Raw genomic sequence first — 17,469 nt, 5'->3', positions numbered from 1 at the left:
AGAAATTGATATCCAAAATCATTTAAAAAAAATCCAAAACCTAACAAAACGAATTCAAAACTATTGAAAAAAGAACACTCTAAAAGTTAAGAGGAAGAAAAATCTAAAACATAAAAAAATTCAAAATATATAAAAACAACACATCCCAAACCTAAGAAAAAAAATATCTAGAAGTAATAAGAAAAAACCATCCAAAACTTTTAAGAAAAAGAACACCGTGTGTGACGTAATTGTGACAGTTGCTCTCTCGTATGCCGTCGACTGTGGAGGACGGACTACTTCTGCCGGTGGATGACAAGTGTGCAACGGGTGGTGATGGGCGGCGTGGCGCTGCGATGCAATTTGGCGTGGCACGGTAGTTGCGTGACGTACAGTGATAAAGAAAAGACAGACCGTGGCGACATCGTGTTCCTGGAGGGATAAGTGGCGCCGAGGAAAAGAAGAAGAGACACAGAGGTAGAGGAGAGAAAAAAGATGGGAGAACACATGTTTTTTAAAAATAAAATTAATTTTTAAAATTTAAAAATTAGAATTTTTTGAAAAATTGGATATTTGATTGCATATGGAGTTAGTTACTTAAACTTTCTCTATCATTTAATCACAAATATACAACAAATATTTAGAAAAAAACAAAGATAAAATAAGTTTATTTCAATAGTTGTTATTTATAAATTATAATATATAGATACATAAAAGTTTTGCCAATTAAAATTATGAGGACTAAACTAACCAGTAAATCAATCGAGTGACTGATTTAGTTTATCATTAGAAATTCACAAATTCAAATATCAAAGTTTATCATTAAAAAAAATCATATCACACATAATAATAAATAATAACGTTAATGAGACACATTTATATGTATGTGCAGATTGGGAATACACAGCCTATATAATGCAATGTGCACTCAAGAAGTATTTTGGTGTGTATAAAACCATCAACATGTACAACTTATACACTCCAATGTGTTTCACTAACACCATCAGCTCCACCAGGAGGGATATCCCTATTCCCTAATGTTGCCAAGGACGTTGCCCCTCATACTTTCTCTAAATTTGTTACATCTTAGTTATGTGCATAGTATTAAATCAGATAACTCTTAACATCTTAGATCATTTCTAGTAGGAAACTCATCTCAGTTCCTGTTTATGGCTCACCTGTCATAAAAAGTAATTCTACATCAATTTTTGCGTCATAAACAGTAAATAGAAACTCAAAACATCTCTCTCTTCTCCATTAGGAAAAACTAATTTTAGTCTCTGTTGTGGTCCCACTTAATTAATTAATTAAAATACTTGAAATTAATGTAATTAATTTTTTTTAATAATATAATTTAAATATTTAAATTTAAAAATAATTCACTATTAAAAGATATTAATATTAAATAAATTCATATATAATAATAATACACAATATATAATTCAGGGTTACACTAATTTGTAAAATTACTTAATACAAAGAAAAGCATAATTAAACTCTATAGTTGACGACAAGTATTGTAAAATTGCCATATATGTTCAATCAAGTCCTCTTTCAATTGTCTATGATGCTGCCTATTTCGAAGTTGGGCATTTCTTTAGAGAAATTGATGGTATGGTGCAAAATCTTCTTCTCCCAACTGAGGTTGTGATAAGCCATTTTCAACATCATCATACTCTAAGCCTTGAGCAAAATTTTCTGCATAAGTGTCTCTTTCATCCTCAACAATCATATTATGCAATATAATACAAGCTCTCATTATGTTGACAAGCTTCTTCTTTTCCCAAAAACAAGCTGGACTATGTATAATTGCAAAGCGTGCTTGTAACACTCCGAATGCTCGTTCCACATCTTTTCTTTGCCCTTCTTGGTATTGTGCAAATAACTTGCGTTTCTTCCCTTGTGGCTTTGAGATTGATTTGACAAATGTGGCCCATTCAGGATAAATATCATCTGCTAAATAGTATCCCATTGTATAATTATTACCATTAATAGTATAATTTACCTATGGAGCACGGTCTTTTAGAATATCATCGAACACTGGAGAACGATCTAACACGTTGATATCGTTATTTGAACCAGAAACTCCAAAAAACGCATGCCAAATCCAAAGATCTGAAGATGCTACAACCTCAAGTACTATGGTTGCAACCCCACGATAACCACTCGTGTACATACCTTTCCACGCCTTTGGACAATTTTTTCATTGCCAATACATGCAGTCAATGCTACCCAACATGCCAGGGAAGCCACGACCCTCTGCCATTTGTAGCAGGCGTTGTTGAAGGTTGTGGTAGACTTAGAGAAGGGGGGTTGAATCTATGCCTTCCTTTTAAGTTGCTGTTTTGACCCCTTTTTTAAGCAAAGTTACAAATCTGATTCTGTTTGAACTCAGCAGCGGAAATTTATGAGACAATTTATTTTTGTCTCATGAATATCAAAAAACAGAACATGACAGAGAAGAAAAAGCTAACACCAGCATATATCCTGGTTCGGTTGCTTTGTGCTATGCAACCTACATCCAGTCTCCTCCACAACTATGGAAGAATTTCACTATAGTTAACAGTATTACATACACCAATTTCACACTCAAGTTCTAACGTAACTTGACATTGGCTATGCTAACACTCAACTATTCACTCTTAGTGCTATCCCAACTAAGAAAGGGATACCAAACAGGTACAAGATACAAGACACTTAATCAACCTAAAGAAATCTGAAAATAACTCTAGACTTTTCTCTAAAGTGTATCTCTCAGCCTTTTTCAACTCTTGGCTTTTTCTCAAGCTTTCTCACAATGCCTTTTCTCTCAAGAAATTACAGAAAGATAAGCTTAGAAAAGTACATTACAATCAGAAAAACATGAAGGAGATGGACTTCAACAACAGCCTCTGTGCTATGCGAAAAACCAGATTAGCAAGCCTCTGATTCAGTTCTTCATACTGGCGGAATGCACCTTTGATTAGGTTACACTGTCCAGTTAGTTGAACTTCTTCAAAGAGCTTTCTCAGAACCAACACCTCAAGTTCACTGGTTATCTCTCCTTGTCTCAGAATGAACAACAAGCTTCTTTTTATCTCCTTGCATGTTCCTTGGTTCTTCTACCAAGGCAAACATCTTGAACCTTGAGCTTCACCAACCCACAAACTCACTTTTTCTTCTCAATCATCAGAGTGGAACCTTTCCTTCTGACTTTCCAACTTGACCGAAAGCCATGAAGGAGTAACCGAAATTGTTTTCCAATGGTCAACCAAATCTGAACCATAGAGATGCAACTTGGTCCCCAAGAATCTCTTGTGACCGTGGATTTGTAGCAGTGAAGAACAGAGATCCACTTTTTCTTTGAATGCCATTTTCGGATAGAACAGAGAGTAGGGAAGAAAGGATGAGGATCTGATGCATGCAAGATGAGATGAATTACCTTTCTTAAGCTTGATTTGGATTGGATTTTCTGCTTTAGCTTCTGTGCTTCAAGCTTAGATTTTCTCTTTCTTGCTTCTTTGGTTACTGGCTTATGGAGGAAGCTTTTCTTCTCTTTCTCTTTCTTACTTTACTGAAGTCTTGATGTGACTTGATTAGAGAGGAGAGGAACGTTGCTTTGGTTGGAGCAAGATGGTGGGAAATTGAAAACAATTTTAAGCTTGGATCGGGTTTTTCTCTTTTTGGCCCGTGGTGCCTTACTATGCTTCTATGGAACTTGTTTGATATGAATGACTTGGGCTTGTCTTTAATCACACTTTTCATTCAGCCCATTAGCTTTGTTTTGTTATTCATTCAACTTGGGCTGCCAAAATTGAATTATGGCCTGCAACATAACATAAATAATTAGCAATGTATACTTATTAATTTAACAACTCTAATTATTTATTTTGCCAAAAATAATGTTTGTCATCAATAATTAATTTAGTTAATTTCTTAACTCAACAATCTCCCCCTTGATGACAAACATTGTACGTCATTTGGTTTGGGTTTTCGCAAGTATTCATCCTCGAACACCAAAATGACACCTTCAACAAATTTTTTCAAGCATTCAGTTGTAGTGCTCTCGCCTATGCGCACATAATCATCAACAGCATCAGCTCCTATGCCATATGCTAACATCCGTATCACAGCGGTACATTTCTGGAGTGGCAACAAGCCTATTCTTCCAGTTGCATCAACCCTCTGTTGGAAATATGAATAGACATTTGAGAGAGCGTCTGCTATCCGAAGGAACACATGTCTTCTCATTCAAAATCTCCGTCGAAAAATGTCAGCATTATACACCGGTTCATCTGCAAAGTAATCTTGAAAAAGGCGATCATGTCCTGCTTCTCGATCTCTGTTGATCCGTCTACGCGTAATTGGGATAGAACTTCTATCGATATCTTCTTCTTCTGAATCTTGGAGGAAACACTCATCAATCCAATTATCTATGACTGTGTTATCTTACCGTCTTTTTTTGCCATACAAAGCCTCGTTAAACATATTATCAAAATTTTTAGCCATATTTAAAAATGTAATTTTTTGTTCTCTTTCGAGGTGAGAAACAAGAGTTGAAGTGGAGTTGCAGAGTCAATGATAGTTGATATTTATAAATGTGTCTGCAATAATAAGGGCTAGTTTTATAACGGTTAGTTTTGCAATTTTACAACGGCTAATTTTGCAACGGCTAGTTAACGGCTTGTTTTGCAACGGTCACTTTCATGAACAATAAGGGCACAATAATATTGACTAATTTAAAAACTTACATCAGAAATAAATAAAACAAACTATATCATAAACCAGTAATACGCAATAAAAATAAGAACATACTACATAACTCTACGAATACAAGGAACCATTAAGTAAACCACTTGGCGATTATTTTCTCACATGCAATCTCATGAAGAGCTCGTCGTTTTTCATTCATTGTAGACGTGTCAGCATTAATTATTTACATATCCATCTCCCTTTTCCTTTTCTTGGCCATCCTTTCCATTTCCCTTTCTTTTGCTTTTATCTCCATTTCTTTAATATACCTCTGAGTTTGTAATTATTTTTCTTTCATTGCTGCTTGAGCTTGTAATTCTTGTTCTTTCATTACCGCTTGAATTTGTAACTCCTTCTCTTTGATTGCCATAATCATTGCTCTATGTTCCTTTTCCTCTTCTCTTTCTTTTTTCCTATCCATTAGTTCCTTTTCTCTAACATTCTTAATATCTTCCATGAGAGATAATTTTTTTACAACCGATGATTTTCTTTCGCTAAAATCTTTAGACATCTGTGCTTTTTCCTTACCTTTTCGCTTGCTCTTCTTTGATCCTTGTGGGCGAATGGGAGAGTCCACATCGGGTTCATCAGCCAACGGTGTTTCTGGGTTTAATGAGGATGAGTATACTCCAGTTGCACTACCCTTGGTTCTCTTTGAGCCGCCACTCTGTGTAGGTAGTTGGCTTCTCCATTTTTGCTCCAACCGAAACATGTTCCAATGCCTCTCAAAAGTGAATTTTTGACCATAATTTGTGGAATAAAGTTTATAAGCCAACTCCTTTATGTCATCAGCGTTCGAACCACTCCTTATGTTTCGACTAGCTTGATCGTAGCAACCAGCAAATTGTGCAACAGCCTTGTTGATCTTATACCATCGTTTCTTACATGTAACTACCCCTCTTGTCATGTCGGAACAAAATTCTACACATTAGCTATGAATTTGACTCCAAAATGTTTCCTCTATTTGATCGGTACCAACTACAGGGTCAGTTGAAACATTTAACCACGCACTGATCAACATCTCATACTCTTCCCAATGCCAGTGTTGAATACTATCTTGCCTCCGATCTTCGATATCATCATCATTGAGGTCGATAGCATCTAATCCACGAGGATTGGCAAAATCGAAATATTGCAAATTTGGACTAGATTATATAGGAGTCTGAGAGGATGGGTTAGAAGAGCCACCAACACCAGATGAGTTATGTCTTGATGCACTGAATTGAGTTGGAAACGGCAAGGAAGTTGGAGTAACATTTCCGATAGAGGGATTAAATATGGATGAAAATGGAAAATGGGGTATTTGTGAATTTTGATTTTGCGGTTGGAATATAGGAAATTGATTATTATAAGGAGCTTGAAAATTGAAATTAGAAAGATTTTGTGGATTTGGATTTTGAAATGTATTTGGTAGTGTGAAGTTTTGATTTGGAACTTGAGAGTTTGAGGTTTGAGATTGTTGAGTATTTAGAATTTGAGGAAAGTTTTGTAAGTAATTGAAGAAAGAGTTGAGTTGGTTTGGATCCATTTTTTCGAACAAAAAATAATAGTAGTAGAACTTTGATTTTGTAAACTTGGAAGAAGATGAGGAAGAGTAGTAGAGAGTGTGAGAATAGAAGTGTATCTAAGTGGTATATATAGAATAACAAAATATTAATTTATTAATAAAAACAGTAACATAGTAACGACTAGTTTCCAACGGCTAATTTTACAACGGCTAGTTTTGCAACGGGTAATTTAATATAATAATATAAATTATTAATTAAATAAAAATTTAATCATTTAATTAATTAATTATTATAATTATTAATAAATTAAATACGATTTAATTATTTAATATAATTAATCATATTTAATTTATTAATAATTATAATAACTAATTAATTATGTAAAGTATACTATATATATATATATATATCTTGTTGTATAAAAAATTTGACTCTAACAAAAGATAAAAACTAACGTGATAAACAATTTTGTAAAACTAACTGAATGGTTAATAAATAAATGGAACTCGCTTTTGATTTACTCCAATGGTAGATTCTCACCTTTTACTGACACACAGTAAATGAGGTTCAAAATTTCTCTACCGTTGGAGTTGCTCTTAGCTATCCTATATATTATTCCATTAGTATAAAAAAAAGGTTAAGTACAATTTTGGCCCTATAGGCAGAAAATTTTTTTCGACTCCAACCTTTTTTTGCATACAAAATCGTCCTAAGGTTCAGTTAAATTTTAAAACCATCATTCAGACTAAAATATCATTCTCTTTCTTCACTAACATACTCAGTTTTTATTCTTCTTTCTCTTCTTCGTCGCAGCAACATCTCTTCTTTTTTTTCCTCGTCGTCACAGAATCAGGAACAACAACAATGAAGCAGAAACAAAAAAAGAAAAGAACAATAACAATTCATTTCAACTAACAGCAACAATAGAATCAGAATCAGAAGAAAAAGAAGAAACAAAAGTAGAAGAAACAGAATTAGCATCAGACAAAAGCAGAACAACAATGAAATAAAAATAAAATCAGAATCAATAACAACAATAGAATTAATCAGAATTAATATAATTAATAAAATTAACAAATCAACAATGTAATTAACTAAATAAACAGAAGCAGAATCAACAATGTAATTAACAAAATCAACAAATTAGAAGTAGCATTGGAACCCTAGGGAGGAACAGCGGCGACTGGCGAGGACCAGCGATGACTGGCAAAGAGCAGCGATGACTGGCAAGGAACAGCAACGACATGCGAGGAGGAGGAGGAGCACGGCGACGCGACGAACTAGCATGGAGGAGGAGCAGAACGGCGACGCAGCAAATGTTCTCCCTCACCAATCTGCTGACATCAACATCCGTCCTCTCCATCACAGGCGGCGTCGTCACCTTCCCTTTAAAATTTAAGTAAAAAAGATGATTTTAAAGCAAAATTAAACCTTAGGGACGATTTGTATAAAAAAAATTGAGAAGAAAAAATATTTCCGATTTATACCTTAGAGATTAAATTTGTACTTAACTCTATAAAAAATGTTACTTATACTTCTCTATTTCACACTAAATATACAACTTTCATTTTTAGAAATAAAGTGACTAAAAAATCACAATCATCTTTTTAATACTAAGGTTGATACAAATGTCTCTCTCATCATTCTCTAACACTTCAATATTACTCACTCAATTGGTTACGTTAATGTATATTTATGTTTTACTAGTAAATCATCCCTAAAGTAGTTTCTAAAATTGATAGCGTACACTAAAATAATTTTTGAGATCTAATTGTATCAATTTTTGAGATCTAATTATATCAATTATATTCTTGAAATTGACAAAAATACATCACATTAGTCTATAGCAGTGTGATGAATCACTTGATGAAAAAAGACCGAGGAACTAACATGATTTACTTCTACCAATTTTAAGAATGTAATTAGTACAATTAAGATCTTGAAAACTATTTTACTGCATGCAACCAATCAGCTTAACTCCCCATTGGCCGTTGCAATACATATCCAACCATAGTATCGGGTAATAAACAAGAGACAATTAAATTCAAGAATTCTTCACAATGTGCCATGCAATGTTCTTAAGAAGACATCATCTGCATTTTTTTAAACAAAAAAGGCCACCCATGTTTCATTCAATCGTCCTAGGAGAATTTACAACTCAAACAGTTTATAAGATCAAACATCAAACACAAGAAGATCATCGACTCATGGACATGGTTCATATACAGATGTTGCTAGTGTCGCCAGAAGAAAAACCTATCTATGTTCTTCACCTCTTTCTTTTCGGAGCAGCCCTTGAAGTTTGGCCACCCTTCTGTGCACCACCTTTGCCACCAGATGCCTTCTTGGAACTCGAATTCACCGCACCCTTCAGCTCTAACTGTACTTGCATGCCTACATGCACAAATATATTATTTATCAGAAATTAAATTATGGTAATGTGTTTAACCATACACTAATTGAAAAATACATATGTTGACCTACCCTTTGAGTTCAAACTTTGAAGTTCTGACTTCAGCTTCTCGCCGGGATTGTTGCCTTCTAAAAATGAGCAAAAGCAATCAATTAAGATAAGCAGAATAGTTACAAAAACTATACAACAAATCAAAGCACATAGAACTTACCCAACTCCTCTGTGTCGGAATTGTTCTCCTCTTCACTCTCATCCAACGTGTTACCTTCGCCCTGCTCTGCTACTTCTTCAGCTGGTTCTAAAATAGCAGCAATGCGCTTCTTAGGGGCCTTCTTTATTCCAGGAAGATTCACCAGATCCGCAGCTCGAACCATCCTTGATTTGCTTTGCTCTTTGTATGCTTTTGTCAAGGCTGACTTAACGGCAGGCTGTACGCCTTCCAATGGATTAGGGTGACCCTGATACAAAACAAAATAAATAAGTTAAACCCAGATTTAGCAGCCTGTGGTATTGACACAGCTCAAATATACTTGACGCACCTTGAATTTTGACAACTCTACAATAGTATCGAAGTCTTCCTGACTGATAGAATATGTATTCATAAATTCCACGACTTTCTCAACAGCTTCAGCCTGATAATTTACAACAGATTAGATGTGATTCAGTCCTTCAACTAAAATTCAGCACATAGACTAAATCTTTCACGTTTAAAGATACAAGAACAGATGTGCTTCCAACCTTGGGCAGAGATCGTAGCGGTTCTGTTAATTGTTTAAGGAGAAGGGTAAAGTATTCCAATCGGATAGTATCCCTGCAATGTTTAACAAAACATTATTATAACAAGTCTATGGGACACACTCCATAAGTCTGCTTGACATTACTTTGTATGGAAGTGCCTAATATTAATGCTAAGTTCAGTGAATGATTGAAATTCACAGCCAAACAAATCCCCGTAGTCTAACTGCAGATACTCGAGAATTGAAAGAAGCATTCATTTCAACAGAAGAAAACCTCCGAGAGTTATGTGCATAAGGGATAAACTTAACACAAAATAAATACTGAATCGATATCTACCTTCCTGAACTAGATTCACGTGAAGCAAGTATGTGGACATGCAGATCTTCCATAAGCCTAAGGTTTTTGCCTGTCGTTGAGTTCTTTCCAAGCCACCCGCCGAACCTGTTAAAATTATGCTCTCCCTGCATATATTGGCATGTTTTGCAAGGATTGGGGGAAAAATAGATGAGTTTAATGAAAGAGACCAGCATACATAACTAATACTATTAGATATGTAAATCACCAATAACTTTCCACCGAGAAGCTGGTAACAAAATCAAAACACAGGAAACAAGAAACTCTTGCAACTCATGTTGATCATAAGAGGCACAAGAATAAAAATAATATATGGACAATTGATTAAGAATTGAGAATAAATGCCATTTCCCCAAACATTGAGCCCAATTATTGTGGGGTGATAAAAAAGCACAAAAAGAATAAGGAGATGCAAGACAAATTGCAATAGCTTGAACATGACAAACTACTTTCACCTGTTCAAGTATTTCTCTCTGCCCATGCAACAATGAAGCACTGAAACAAAGACATGGATAAAGAATGAATAATTTGATGGAGAACATCTGATTTAAGAAAATCTTGTTATTTTCCAGATCAGACACAAGGCTACATACGGAATAATACACGAGGCCACAGAACTAGTTTGAGAGAGCTGCCACTGTCGATATCTTCGAATCTGTACATTCACTAGATCCCCATCAGCAATTGACTCAGCAGCACGGGCAATCAGGTTCATGCGTTTTACCCCCTGGTCATCCTTACCAGCAAAGCTTGGTCTATAATTAATATAATTTTCCTGCCATGTATAACACCAAAAGAGTTATACAATAAATATTTTTATCTTTGGATCTGCAGTAACATAAATGCTTGTTTGAGACTTTGGGAAAGTGCTGTTTAAGAAGCTAGATATTATTTTTAACGTCTCAATAAGCATGGAAATTACTTCTTGAGAAAAAATAACCTTTTAAGTAGGACAAAAATAAAAATGTGCTTTTGACTCCTAAAATGTAATTCAAAAGAATTAATATTTTATTTAAAAAAGCAGTTACCCAACTGGGCCCTAAATCTCCATCTAGTTTGCAAGATCGCATAGAAGTGGATATGGCTATTCAACAGGAAAGCATCAACTACAGATTACTAAATAAAACAAAAGAAAGGAAGGCAATTTTGAATTCCCAGATTGTTACACAAAAGTGCACATTCATCAATATATGATGAAATCAACAAACATGCAGCCCAAATAAAATTATGGTTTTCCTTGAAACAACATCACGGATGAGATTATTCAAAGTTTAAGCAGGTTTTGGGTATATGTTCAACAATAGGGTCATTTTAATACACAGTAGGTACACAATGTGGTATAAATTTTTAATTTCAACTGATCATAAGTTTAATAAACAATTCTATGATTTTAACTAAGCAGTTGTATTTTAAAAAGAATAAAAATAAAGTGAAAGAAAATGGATTAAAGAACCTGGATAAGAAGTGGAACAAGATCCGGATCACTCATGCTAAGACTAATCCTGTCATCCATTCTCATCTTTGTAGCATTAAAACCAAAAAGCCTACAAGATACGAAGATCGGATGTCATCAAATATCCTGATGTAATTTACCACAAAACCTTTGAGACTATTAATGCTTTAGATAAAATGAGAATACTGATCAAATGAGATGACAATGAATCCAGAAATCTAAAACTTATTTAAATCTATAAATGTCATTTGCACTTAGAAACACAAAGCAAACAAGTGAAATAACTCAACAATATTAAAGAACAATCTACAATGAAATAAGAATACAATTTTTTGGGTACTCTAAAACACTGGGTAGTTGAAACATACCATTCCAAGGGTGGGATTCTATATAATGCAAACTGTTGACTGGAATTAAAAAACAGCCAACAGAACCCTATTTTCTCTGTAGAGACGGCATCAAATTACTACTTGGAAGTCCATACTTCCTCCAATTGAGTCCTATACACTTTATTCCTTTGCAAGGTAAGCACGAAATAGATCTAGCCATGAATTTTAAAAATTTGATATTGACCAATGGAGCCATTAAACAAGCACAATAGTTGGAAAGAGAGTAAAACAGAATGTCAAGCAAGCAAGTACAGATTGAGAATTAAAATGCAACTCACAATGATTAAAGCCAAGAAAAGTAATGAGATTTGAAGTATTCAACATAGAACATTGTTTAAGTGTGGCATGGAATAGTCTAGATATCATACTTATCAACAGCTGTGAACGGTGATATGTCTTCATCCTTTGAGCTGGTAAGAAAGCGCTGCCTGATATCGTCGTAATTTATAGACGACATAGAGAGACTCATATATTGTAACTGATTCAGTGCCATACGCATATCTCCATTAACTCTTACTGCTAGTTCCTCCAGAGCAATCTTAAATGATCATGGTGAGGATTAAGTCGGTCAATATTAAGACCAAAGTTATAGTTTTTGTAAGAAACAGGAACCACTAAGGTCCACCCCTTTTAAATACAGCAGGAAAAGCTATAGAACTCACATCATTAACTTGAAGCTTTTCTGCCTTTGCAACATCCATCAACCTCTTGGCCATCTGCCATAAATTAAAAAGTTAAGCTCAAAATTCTCAGGTTTCAGCAAAACTGTTTTAACATTCAGAGCAAAACACTAGATTTCAAAGATTAAAAGGTAATAGCAAGATAGACTCTCGTAAAGCACATATAGACCCAGTGACAGAAAGTCAATTAACCCTCATGGTGGAAACATTTATTAGAGCAGGCAATAAAAAAATGCATGAGGATCTAAAACAATTCTTTTGTTTTAGATTATACACAATGTGTCCCATCTGATCTTTGAAAAGGGTGAGAAAGGTAAAAGCAAGATAATCTGTGGCAAATCATCCTGTCAAAAAACTAAAACCAACTAACTAGAATATCCAAAATGCTAATCTCCTAGTTTCACTTCACTTCTATAAATGCTAATCTCCCTTTTCTTATAAAGTCCTTAACCATATACTTCTCATAACATCTCCCTGTCCTTTATCCAACTAGCCACATACGGTTTATATGAAGGCAGGCCATGATATTACATTGAAAGTCTAAAACCTAAACTAAATGGGTGACGAACTGTGTACTTTCTTGTATAGTTGATTTAGTACCTTTAATAACCAGGTTCACTTAAAAATAATAATCTGCAATATATATATATACAAGGACTAGAGATGGTGGAGATGGTGGACAAGGCAAAGCTCAGAAAATAAACCAATTTGGTGTGCTTCAATACAAATAACTTAAATTCATATCTGAGCTCAATAATTTTTTGGTAAGTGACAAGCATAAATACCTGTTGCTTTGTAGGTTTCCGGAAGTTAAGAAGCAAACAGTAGTTCACAAGACTTTTCAGTTTCTGGCTGTAACGGTCATTGCAAATGCAGATAATAGGAATTTTCGATATCTTGATGCTAGCAATAAGATCAGCAACACCACCCCTATCACCAGCTGACATCCCATCAACCTCATCCATAATGAGCACAGTTCTAGCAAGCTTTGACCTGAAATTTATGAAATTTGAAGACTTAACAACGTGAATCTTATGAACTTGAAAATTAAATATTATAGCAAAGCAAGACTAACCGATCCATATTTGCACCAAGGGCCTCATTGGTTACAAGTTCTTTGATTGAATTTGCATTGCTTCCACTAATCCCTTTTTCAATTTTGCTATCAGCTTTTCCACGGCTGTCACTAGCATTTACCTTCAGTACATATGTAAATCCAGATTAGAGAAGGAAGATGATGAATAGCATTACCATATATGTAAAAAGTGCCACCTCTATGGCCTGGAAACCAAGCTCCTGACAGACAAGCTTTGCTGAAGTAGTTTTCCCTATACCAGGGGTTCCACTTAACAGCACAGCTTTTTTGGAATTGGGTTCGTTCTGCTTTTTTCCCTTTTTTTTACTGCCAGTGCCAAGAAATTGCTCGTTCCAAGTTTTCAACCAATTTCTGAGCTGTGAAACCTGAACACAAATACATATAAGAAATTATAAAACAGTTATCCAAATTCAGATATATAAGAGCACAACTTATGCACAAAAATAAGGCAATCAAGAATGTTGTTAATACAAGTGACTGATTCCCTATCACATCCTTTGGATCTTTAGGTCGATATTTCTCTGTCCACATCAAAGGAGAGTGAACAGTAGATGCTGTCTTTGCCTTAGCTTGGGTAGAAGGCAGCCGTGAAGATAGAGAGGCTGCATTTATTGATCAGGAGTTCAAATTAGAACTAGAAATCAAATGACACCTTTTGATTGGAACAACTTTAAGCACTGCCGCTAAAAATAGGTTCTGCTTTTGCGGGACTTTTTGACTGTGATGCATTAGTAGCAGGCTTATTATTGACAGACTTTTTGGGCTCTTGTGAAGGAGCTTTTGCCGGTTTTGATGCCCGAATCATATCAAACAATCCATCCTCCGTGAGAAATTTAGTTCTACAGAAATAAAGAGACTGGGAAATATAAGTGACAGTAAAATGAGGAAATCTTATGTTTAAAATATGTTATAAAGGTATAAATATATGAATGCTAACCCAAGCTCTTTGGCTTTTTCAGACTTTCGTCCACCAATATCTTCATCACATAGTAGATAATTCTGCAAACAGAGAATGTTCATCAGATGATGGTTATGCAAATTCAATCAATTACCATTAACAAAAGCATTATATAACCGTTTTCTTGCTGACTGATCCCGTGACACGACCACCATGGCGCTTAATCAAATCTTCTGCTTCTTCTCGTTCCAAACTGTCAATATGCAAACAGTAAAATACAAAGGACAATTACACTAAAATTTGGAATGTAGTAATAAGTTTACAACTTGTACATTGTAAATAGAAATAAACCTAAACAATAACCATAAAGAAAACGGACAAGTGGAGGGAACAATAGATGAAGAAGCAATAAACTTTAGACTGATTTCTGTCTCAAGTAAGAAAAATGGGAAATCTAGGTAAAATTTAGAAAGAAATACCTATCCAGCGTTCCGCTGATCACAAAAGTTAGGCCAGCTAAACAGTCAGGAGCACCTTCAGGGACTTCCTGCCATGCAAAAGAAGTTTCAGTGAAATAGATAGACAATATTTTCAATAGGTAAGATCCAGATTCATTATAGCTATGAACCTTTTCTCCTTTATGTGGAGGATCTTTTCTTTCTCCAAAATTCATGAACCCACCCCTACCACCACCACCTCTACCCCTCCCACCAGATGGTTGTGCCGATGCTCCTCTACCACCACGACCTCTTCCGGCAGATTTAACTGATGCCACAGCTTCTTTCTCGTCATCTTCATCATTTTCTTCTAACTCTACAGATTTCTGCGGGATCCCCCTACCAGATCCACTCTTCAGTTTCTTTGTTGGAGTGGCATGAGCTGAACTTTTTTTAGTTTTTGGCAAAGCATAGTCATCTTCGTCATCTTCTTCAGCTTCATGAATCTTCTTCGAAGTACGGGCCTCTGGTAGTTCTCCACTGTCCTTTATATTCTTTCGTTTAGCAGGGAGCTCCAGTGTTTCTTTTTCATCTTTTGCCTTTTGTTTGTCTGTAGAAAAATATTTGCTAGTTTTCCTCCTCCCCGAACTTTCTTGACCTCCAGACGCCTGCACAAGGGAAAAACATCTTCCTTTCACTCAACACATTTTCATATATATTCAAGAACCAAAGTATCGCTAAACTCTTAACCAAACTCATAATGCAAATCATTTAACCACACCCATTTGATTATGACCAACCTCCCCGCCACGGGGAAAAACCATCAAGTTAATGGGAAGCAAAGCCCCAACAAAAGTAATTTTCCTGAATCAACACATGCCTCCAGAAAATAATAATCATAATAATACAGGAATCACAACCTCGCATCCTTCAGCATTTATTTGCTTCTTTTTTCTTTTATTTTTTATTTTTTTTGGCCATTCTACACCCCTAGTTCTATTAAAATCATTGAAACTAATCCTACACACTCTAAATTGACCTGTACACTTCATTTTGTTATATGTAAAAAAAAAAAAGAGCCTTTAACGCGAATTACCAAACAAAACAAATTAATAGTAACAAATAAAAGTCGAAACAAGACTAACCGGTTTGTCATTCTGGGGTTTATCGGTGGCGGGCTTGGAGGAGGCATTGGCATTGCCCTTGTCGTGCGATTTCATGAACCACTTCCTTATATCAGTCTGAAAATTTCAACAGAATAAAAAAAAATCCCGAAACGGAAATATTAGATAAGGGACTTTTAAAGTGTGAAAATGAAGAGGAGAAGCAAATGGAGAGATGAAAGAGTTGATGAAAGGCGAAGAAGAGGAAGAAGAAGAAGGAAGAACCCTAAGTTACCATGTTTTAGCGGAGAGCGCGGGAGAACAAGGTCAAGTGCGTTAGTGTTACCAGTACCAGCTATTCAGCTGCGTGGCCTTCGTAAATTAAAGCGGAATATTTTGGGCTTCTTTGGGAAGGAATAAAGTATCGCAAAAAAAAAATAATAATAATATATAAATATAAATATAAATTATATATTTTATGTATATAAATATAGGTATATATTAGTATTGGCCAACTATTAACAAAAAATAATAATATTTACTAACTGTATAATATTGCTGATAAATAAATAAATAAGAAATACAATTGCTCTTTTAAAATTGCACTTAAATGGATTTTAATTTTGAGTTTTATCTTAACAAATAATTTATTTTAATATTATTTTGAGTCTAATTTTAATACGTTGAAAATATAAAATATTTTATACAATCATTTAATCACATTTGATTTTTTGGATGATTATTTTTGCTAATATAATAAGATGTACATGTAAAACCATTTTATACTAATGTTACAACAAAATTAATTTTTTTATTTTATTAAGTAAAACTAAATGTATTCTTCATTTAACTCAAATAACCATCCATCATTCTACCATCTCTTATTTTAGTTACTTAACATGTTTATAAGAAAGCATAGTTGCTAAAGTGAAAATAACAAAGGTTTTGTCTGCTCAACAACACGGTTGGGAATTCAAAAAATAATGGTTAATTTCACCAAATTAACTTATATGCATTATGGCTTGTTCACTTCTATTCTATCCCTTTTTATTTTTGTTAATTCACCAAATTAACCTAATCTTTTCAAAACACCTTGGAAATTACAAAGTATTTCTGCAACATGCAGTCATGGTACAAATAGGTCACACGGAAAATATTCAACATTAAACATAAAACCATCAAGATGACAAACTTATGAGATGTGTTGACAAATTTAATATTACAATGGTTATTTAACTTTCTCCAAATATAATGGTAATTTGGGTGCTTGACATAATTTACAGCATCACTATCTGCATCAGAGACACTCAAATAGGCAATGATACTATCTTACTACATTTCCGCTGTCCATTCCATCAGCCACCACAAAAACTTCAGCGCATGCTATTACAAACTATAAGTTTCAATTCTCTAGATCTGTTTTTCAAACTATAAGTTTAAGCTACTTAAGAGATGAAATATTCATAGATAAAGACACATTTAAGTTCTTCAATCACTGTGACAATAGGAAGAAGTTTTAGCAAGCTGAAATGAAAATTTAGATAAGTGACTTATTTGCAATAAACATTAATATATATTATTTGTTTAAACATCCTTTTCTCCAAACCGCAGTGTCTCCCTTCACCGTCTGCCGCTACTGGTCTCTAATGGGGAGGGGCTGAGGACCTTGGCTAGAGAGTTAAAGAATGTG

The 17,469-nt window shown here is 34.6% G+C and overlaps 1 protein-coding gene and 1 pseudogene across 1 annotated transcript; both read right to left on the bottom strand.

Moving 5' to 3' along the window:
- Window positions 1-1,477: 1,477 nt before the first annotated feature.
- LOC107477759 (uncharacterized) lies at window positions 1,478-5,617 on the bottom strand (annotated as a pseudogene).
- A 2,615-nt stretch (window positions 5,618-8,232) lies between these two features.
- On the bottom strand, window positions 8,233-16,186 carry LOC107477698 (replication factor C subunit 1). The gene is made up of 22 exons (XM_052258156.1): window positions 16,075-16,186; window positions 15,822-15,917; window positions 14,868-15,344; window positions 14,719-14,786; window positions 14,417-14,492; window positions 14,279-14,340; window positions 14,020-14,180; window positions 13,813-13,943; window positions 13,518-13,706; window positions 13,321-13,442; window positions 13,031-13,238; window positions 12,228-12,281; window positions 11,934-12,103; window positions 11,177-11,267; window positions 10,317-10,498; window positions 10,179-10,218; window positions 9,706-9,830; window positions 9,370-9,442; window positions 9,171-9,263; window positions 8,843-9,089; window positions 8,703-8,759; window positions 8,233-8,612 (listed from the first exon to the last, which is right to left on the bottom strand). Exons 1-22 carry the CDS (start codon window positions 16,075-16,077, stop codon window positions 8,488-8,490), a joined length of 2,850 nt encoding a protein of 949 aa, XP_052114116.1. The 5' UTR covers window positions 16,078-16,186; the 3' UTR covers window positions 8,233-8,487.
- Window positions 16,187-17,469: the final 1,283 nt, after the last annotated feature.

This window comes from Arachis duranensis, chromosome 3 (assembly GCF_000817695.3).
Source record: "Arachis duranensis cultivar V14167 chromosome 3, aradu.V14167.gnm2.J7QH, whole genome shotgun sequence".
Lineage (NCBI taxonomy): Eukaryota > Viridiplantae > Streptophyta > Magnoliopsida > Fabales > Fabaceae > Arachis > Arachis duranensis.
Note: the sequence above shows the minus strand (reverse complement) of the source record. Positions and strands in the feature narration are given on the sequence as shown.